The sequence below is a fragment of the Rhinoderma darwinii genome, chromosome 1, assembly GCF_050947455.1.
Source record: "Rhinoderma darwinii isolate aRhiDar2 chromosome 1, aRhiDar2.hap1, whole genome shotgun sequence".
Classification (NCBI taxonomy): domain Eukaryota; kingdom Metazoa; phylum Chordata; class Amphibia; order Anura; family Rhinodermatidae; genus Rhinoderma; species Rhinoderma darwinii.
The window spans coordinates 64,784,888-64,792,590 of record NC_134687.1 but is presented as its reverse complement, the minus strand read 5'-3'; the positions used below and the strand labels follow the sequence as shown (position 1 = coordinate 64,792,590).

At 38.8% G+C, this 7,703-nt stretch overlaps 1 protein-coding gene across 1 annotated transcript; it reads right to left on the bottom strand.

The window, feature by feature from the left end:
- Nucleotides 1-235: 235 nt before the first annotated feature.
- Nucleotides 236-7,466, bottom strand: CHRNA9 (cholinergic receptor nicotinic alpha 9 subunit). The gene is made up of 5 exons (XM_075849592.1): nucleotides 7,400-7,466; nucleotides 4,055-4,200; nucleotides 3,417-3,571; nucleotides 1,974-2,506; nucleotides 236-795 (listed from the first exon to the last, which is right to left on the bottom strand). The coding sequence occupies exons 1-5, from the start codon at nucleotides 7,464-7,466 to the stop codon at nucleotides 236-238; spliced, it is 1,461 nt and encodes a 486-aa protein (XP_075705707.1).
- Nucleotides 7,467-7,703: the final 237 nt, after the last annotated feature.

Sequence of the window (7,703 nt, the reverse complement as noted above, 5' to 3'; positions counted from 1 at the left end):
TGTCACTTTTGTTAAAGATTACGCGGTTTTGACGGAATCAATAACGCAGTTGCAACAAAGTATTTATTTATTAGGGGAAGGAACTTTAAAACTCTTGAAGACGTAGAGGTTGGAGGTTACCTGGTGGACAATTTCCTGTATTTTGATTGGATAAAAACATTGAATCATCCCGAAATATCAATGTGACATATTTTTTTTTTTTTGTTATATTAGGTCTTTTTTCTGGGTTAATGTTTTACACTGCTTTTGCAATAATTAAAATGCTCATAAAGAAGACCATGGTAAAAAAGACCCACATGAAGAATCGATCCATCACCTTGGCCACCTTTTTCCACTCAATTCCCTTGGCACTAATTGACTTCTGTTCTCGGTACCAGTTAGTAATGTATTCAATGTTATTTGCCAGGGATCTGTAATGTATACAGTGGTTACAGAATGTATGATCGGAAACAGCCTTATTTCCATTGAGCTTATCATCGATGTCAATGTCACATACAAAATCTGTTCTTATAGAAAGGGGGCGCTTGAATGTGTCATAGACATCCTGTTCTTTATCGTAATCATCATAGGAATGAACACTGTCCTGAGAAATGGTGTCTCTTTCATCCTGTGGTGTGGTGCAGTTCTCACCCACATCATAGACACAAAATATTTTAGACATGTAGTCAAGTATGATGACCCTGGCCCAGTGAGGAATGGGCTTTGCTTCTGCACCACAAAGATGGATATTCATGATGATGATTGTCAGAGCCGTAGACGCTGTGATCATGGTCATAGTAGCTATGTAGTATTTGCCTAAAATATAGGAGAAGAAAGACATTATTATTATTATTATTATTATTATTATTATATCACATACATATTACCAATATTTCCATATATTATTTTATAAAAAAATATTAAATGTAAATATTAAATTGTTCAGTGTCTATATGGCACCTGCCATCATGATGGCGTTGGGGAAGCTACTATATGGGTGCTTTCCTACATCCCAGTGGTGGGACTGTACAAAAACTTTCTCACTTTCCACTTTCGAAGGAGAAAAGTTATAGAGAACAACTCCAGGACATCTTGCCCTGGTTTAGTAAGTTTACTATGTTGGTAAATGCAGCGCATGCTATATGACTTCATTCAGACTGACAAAGAATGAAAGATTGGACTAGGCCATAAAAGTTTGATCAATGGCCTGTCTGACCACTAGAACCCATTGGCTGCTCTTCTGTACATGAAACTTTGCCTTGTACTGCAGCTCAGCCCAATTCATTTAATGGGCAGTGGTCTTAGCATAGGCTATCAATGTTTTAGTCCCAAAAAATTGAATTTGGGGAAAGTAGTAAAGGTGGTCCCTAGAAATTGATGCCAGGTATGGTAAACCATATGTTCAGTGTCCTGACTTTGTTTCTTAACTTTAATTTTTACAGTGGGGAAGATTATATTATGCTTAGCCTTATATTGGTTGGGGAACTATGCGCTACCTTCTGTAGGTGACCTTCCCTATATGGTGTCATACAGTGTACAAATAATCATACCATAGTATCTAATTATCCAATATCACAATGCAACCACCTGAATATTCTGAAAAAATAATATACTGTAATGTACATAAGTAGCAGTGCCACAAAATGCATAAGTTAAAACCATCATACCGTGCCTAAATAATACTAACAGTGCATTACGATGTCTAAATAATTCTGCTATATGATTAATATTAAGATTCGCGGTAGTCAAAAACATCAGGTGCCAGGACATCCGTAGCACCCCCTTCAGAATGGCTCTGGTTATGCACCCTTTGTGACCGCACAGGTCGCACACCCCTAAGGCCAGGCCTGATTATGCTAATGGTTATGTTTTTGACCAAATGAGATAACAACTTTGTGTCAATTCATTGTAACAAGTTGTTGTGCAGGGCCCTAATGATCATTCTGTAAGGGGCCCCAATTGTAGTGGTAGCATTCATGATGCGTAGAACTTACCTATCAATGGTACACTTTCGGAAGGAGGCATGCTTTCTGCAACCATTAACTGAAAGACAGTAAGAGCCAATAAAACGGTCACTCCCAATGATACTTTTTCCCCTGAATCTGCAGGGAGGTAGAAACCTAGTGGAGCCAGGAAAGATATCATGACACAGGGTAATAACAAGTTGAATATATAGAAGGAAGATCTTCTCTTAAGGATCAAAGTGAAGGTGACATCAGGGTAAGGCTCTGAGCAGCAGCCGTAAGTAATGACATTCTTCACTGCTGGCATACCCTGCATTTCCCATTCCACATTTTCCACAAAGTCCGAGAGTTCCCCAGTGTCCATTGCATTTATAATGTCCACCTGATTCCCATTGTAGGTCCACGAGCCAAATGTCAGGTTACATTGTTGGTTATCAAAGGGGAAATAGGAGACATCCACTACGCAGGAGCTTTTAGTTATGGCTGGAGAATCCCAAGTGATTTTTCCATCATACCGAAGGACAACATTTGTATTGGCTGGCTCCGAAAATTGATCATCTGCCCTGTTGGATAAAAGCAATAAAAGATGCATATGTTTTTCTATGTTTTATTAATATCGGGTGTTTATCAGCGTTCAGAGGGAAAACAATGCTCTATGTGGGAAATAAAATGTAAATATCGGCACTATAATAGTTTTGTCATATAGGTCATTTGTCCAGATGTGACCACAATAACAACTCTTATCTGCTGTTAGAGTACTGCCATATCTTTAACCATGACCCAAACTGCATTTTCTATGCTGCATGTATTTTCTCCTCATGAATATATAAACTAGATTGTTATTGCCACTGGACAAATTATTGGTTTGAGTTCGGTGTTACAGAACATGTTATTGCTATATCAATAAGGAAAAAATGATAAAATAATGATGTTGGTTTTTGATATAGAGCAACAAACTGGAGAAAATATAATTAGCTGGAATTTGGGCCATGGACAAACTATCTATCTAAAAAAGTTATCTAGTTTTAAAAAAACATTTTCATATACCCTCTTAGGGAATTCTGAGTTAATAGAGAGGGGTCCCCTGTTCAGGATCCTCATCTCTTGGCCAGAGTGGACAGCAATTACAAAGACCCTTTCTCGCTCTGTAGGGAACCTGTCCTGTCCTGCATTACACAGAGCACCCATGGATTTGAATGGGCACTGTGTAATATTTAATCTCCGCTGTGGTGGCGCTGCAGGGTAATTGAACGGTTTCCCCACAGATTCCGCTTATCGCTGGGGATCCTAGCAGGGTGACACTTTGTGATCAGCTTATTGACAAGGGATCCTTATAACAAGACTTTCCGTTTAGAGCACCTTGCAAGTGCAAATAGAAGCTGTATTAGTAAAGAAAGGCTCATCACTTCTGGTAATAATGGTTTATAGGTTCCAGAAATATAAAAATAATAACATTGTTGGTAGTCCACTTACTTATTATACAGCACTATGTCTGGTCTCCATACCATGTTGCTTGGAATACGAATTGAATCTAGGCCATCATACTCATCTTTGTCCCATGTCAGGTAGGCATCATACCAGCTCTGTCTAATCCAAATGTATGCAGTTAATATCTGGTTCCTTTCATCCTGGAAACAAAATCAATGACAAAGAGCAATTTAAGAATTGTTTTTCTTGTGAAATTCTCGATAAGTTTGATGTGTCACATGACCCTCTTCCCATTGAAAAAACTAAAGTTGGATACAAAATGGCCGCCATGGTCAACACCCAGCTTGAAAAGTTTCCCCCCTCCCGTATACTAATGTGCCAGAAACAGGAAGTTAATATCACCAACCATTCCCATTTTATTTAGGTGTATCCATATAAATGGCCCACCCTGTATATACATATATATAAATATATCACATGCTGCCATATTTACAAGACCTATACATTTAGCTCTGTGAACATACCATATGTATAGATCAACCTACAATGTACTGTATGGCTGATTATACTGTAAATCCATAAATCACATCTGAAGTCTAAAAATGCACAATGGCTCCTGCTAATCACAGGCATGTAACAGAAGACCTTGCCCATAGACAACAGAAAGTTGGTAAAATACGCACCACATCTTTGATCTGAGACAATGTAATCTGAAGAGTAACATTTAATGCTCTGTCAGTATCTTCCACTGGTCTTAGTGCGTTAGAGTAATCTTCAAACAAGTCTCGAAATAACATCTGGGCATATTTTCCTTTTGCTGACTCTACACCTTCACAATGTATGGAAAGAAGAAAGTACATGAACCTCATTCTCATTAAATTAATAAAAACTGATTGGTTTTACTTTCGGCATAATTTAATTAACCGTGTCATAAACATGCAATGAAATCTCCCATCTGACAATAAAATCTACCATAACTTTTTTTCAAAAACAGCATTAAATAAAGTTCAAAAAGCAAGTTGTACCAAACTAAGTGAACACTTCCTAGTTTCACTTCGACCCCCTGCATTTCTCTAGCAACTGATCCTTCAACAAATGGACAGCACATGGATGTTGTTTGTGTGCTGTCTATTTGTTTTTTTTGCGCACCCATAGACTTTAATGCTGCAAAAGCGGACCAGATTAGAACATTCTGAGGGTTTCTCGCAATGGACACACGTTTCGGGAAAGACATGTTTGTGTGAATAGCCCCATTGAATTGCAATGCTTAGTGTGCTGTCCGTTGTTAAAGCAGACAGCACACTGACGAGAAATACGTTTGTATGAATAAGGTCTTAGACAGCTTAATCATAGACCAGGCAGTCTGAAGAGACACCAAATTTAGCAAAGTGGCGAATGCTGTGAGGTAAATTTGGTGCATCTTGATAGACATGTTTTCTTCTTCCTTATACCGCCTCTTGGATGGCTTAGTTTAGCACAGTTTTATTTTTTGCCGTAATTTTGGTGTAAGTTTGGTGCACAGCGGTGCATTTTAGAAATGTCCCTTTTCTAGGCACCTTTGAAAAGTGAGACACAATCATCAGTGTTTTTTGGTGCAAATCAATAATAAATTTGTCTAAATTTATTTGCACCAAAGAAGGCTCAATAAAAGAAAATCTGCCTTAGGGTATGTTCACACGGCAGCGTCCGTTACGGCTGAAATTACGGGGCTGTTTTCAGGAGAAAACAGCTCCGTAATTTCAGCCGTCATGGCATGTTGAGGCGCTTTTTCGCTGCATCAATTACGGACGTAAATGGAGCTGTTTTTCCATGGAGTCAATTGAAAACGGCTCCATTTAAAGTCTGAAGAAGTGACAGCTACTTCTTTGACGCGGGCGTCTATTTACGCCCCGCCTTTTGACAGCGGGGTGTAAAAAAAATGACCGTCGGAACAGAACATCGTAAGACCCATTCAAATGAATGGGCAGATGTTTGCCGACGCTATCGAGCCGCATTTTCGGACGTAAATAAGCCGTGTGAACATAGGGCCCCAATTATCAAAGGAATGGAGGGGTAGAATAGCTGTCTGGACATTCCCTACGGTTCGAGTAATTTATTTACTGTTTGTGGTCTGGCTCTATTTTACTAGGATTATGTTTGCTCTTTGGAAATATTATGTCTGTGTATCTTAATTTGAGATTAAAGGGGTTTTCCACCTCCTGACAACTGATGACCTATCCACCAGATAGGTCATCAGTACATGATCTGTGGGGGTCCGACACCCAGACCCCGCACAGATCAGCTGGTCCGGTGACTCCGTGCACCGGACGAAGCAGTTTGTTCCGGCCATAGAATAGCGACCGAGCTGCAGTACTGCAGCTCTGCTCCTATTCAAGTGAATAGGAGCAGACCTGCAGTTCGGCCGCTATGCTATGTACAGAGCCAACTGCTTCTGGCTCCGTAGATAGCATTGTGTGCCATAATATCCAGTGCCCGCAGGCCACCAGACCAGCTTAATGGTGCGGGGTCCGGGTGTCACACCCTTGGGAGGGCCATATGTTGCACACAATTAATAGTACAATACCTGTGTGTCAACTATTAAAACATATGCACACTGAAAGTATAGTCAAGCAACAGATAAATTTGTCTCTTTTAAAAAGTCATTAAATGCCTTACATTACTGTAGGATATACTGTGCAAAAAGTTTTTCAGATAATAAAAGTTTTTGTAAGATAGTGGATTGCTGTATATACACGTACAGAGCGACCCTGTCAGAACGCTTCCAATAGACACTTGATATGGAAGGCAATACAGAAGTTGAATTGCTTCCAGATATTAGTATATATGATAGAAATGATTCTATAAAAATAGATTTAAAAAAATCATATAATGTACTAGGAAACGGAAAAAAAAATATTGGTGGGGTGAAATAAGAAAAACAAACGATTGCTCGATGGTTTTTTGGGTTTTGTTTTTACGGCATTCACTATGCGGTATGAACGACATGTTAAATTTATTCTGTGGGTCAATACAATTATAGAGATACCAAATATATATCTGTTTTATGTTTTACTACTTTTATAAAGAAAAAATTATTTGTTGAAAAAAAAATACATGGATGTTAGTGGGGGGACCCGGCATATCCTGGCCTTACATAGACAGCCATGATTGGCATGCAATGCTACATTTTCCCTGAAGGTGCCGCTGCAGGGGAAATGTGTGGCTGGCCGTATCTTTGTTTAGTTTTTTTAAAAATAAAAATGTCTATCAGTTTGTTTCTACAACTTTGCAAATACTTTTTATTAAAAATTATATTTACTTTTTGAGATACTGCTGCTTTGTATTGTGAAACCTGTATCCGTCAGGTCAGCAGCACTGATGGGTTCTGTAACATCTTATCGATCACATCTAAGTTATGAACTTAGATGTGATCGGTAACAGCTCGATCCTGCTTGTCAGAGACCACTGACACTGAACCTGTCAGTCCCGCTGACCTGGTGGATACAGGTTTCAGAATACAAAGCAGCAGTATCTCAAAAAGTTAAACTAATTTTTAATAAAAAGTATTTAGAAAGTTGCACAAAACAGACTGATAGACGTTTTAGTTAAAAAAAAAACAACACGATTTCAAAAGTGTACATAGCCTTTAACAAGGTGATTATGGGACATATTAGCTTGTATGTATGTATTTATGTTTAGGTCCACATTAACCATAGCCACATATACTCTACAAACTTCTGCATAAAATAACTGTACATATAATGGTTTGGGGCTTTTAGAAATATTTACTAATCAGTACATGCTCAATAGTCTATGACAACGTTTAACAACTTATTGATAGTTTTATTAAAGGGGCATTGCAGCCACAATCATAGGTGATCGATGTTAGACCAGTGGGTGTCTGACCGCAGGAGAGTGGTGAGGAGGAGTTTGAATGGAGAGTCAGTCGAGTGAATAAGTCCGGGGATATAAGTTTGTGGCTGGAATACCTCTAAAGGCTCTAAAGGTAAATTTGCTATGTACAATAATTCTGGGTTTATTGGGCTTACCTTTCAGATCCAGGACTGCGGAGACAAGCCATATTAAACCGTAAAGAATAGCTGAATAAGTCTTCATTTTGAATATACAGGTTCCTGCGGTGGAACAGTACGTCCCTCAGTTTATTGACTTCTCCGCTCGAGAACCATCATTCAAGTAATGAGCATCTTCACATAGAGATACATCCTTCTTACCATAGTAGTCTTGCCTACTACATAAAACGTGATGGGGATATACAAGGAAGACATCCAGTGTACTGTAACTGAGAGTAACTGATACTGGAAGGATCAACCAACTTACAAAAGTGATCTGACA

What these genes read in the sequence shown, in the direction of transcription:
- CHRNA9 (XM_075849592.1), bottom strand. Translation starts at nt 7,466, where the DNA reads ATGAAGACTTATTCAGCTATTCTTTACGGTTTAATATGGCTTGTCTCC. An exon ending in CGCAGTCCTGGATCTGAAAG is followed by an intron (nt 4,201 to 7,399) that starts GTAAGCCCAATA and finishes TACATTGTGAAG; the next exon opens with GTGTAGAGTCAGCAAAAGGA. An exon ending in GACATAGTGCTGTATAATAA is followed by an intron (nt 2,507 to 3,416) that starts GTAAGTGGACTA and finishes TTTATCCAACAG; the next exon opens with GGCAGATGATCAATTTTCGG.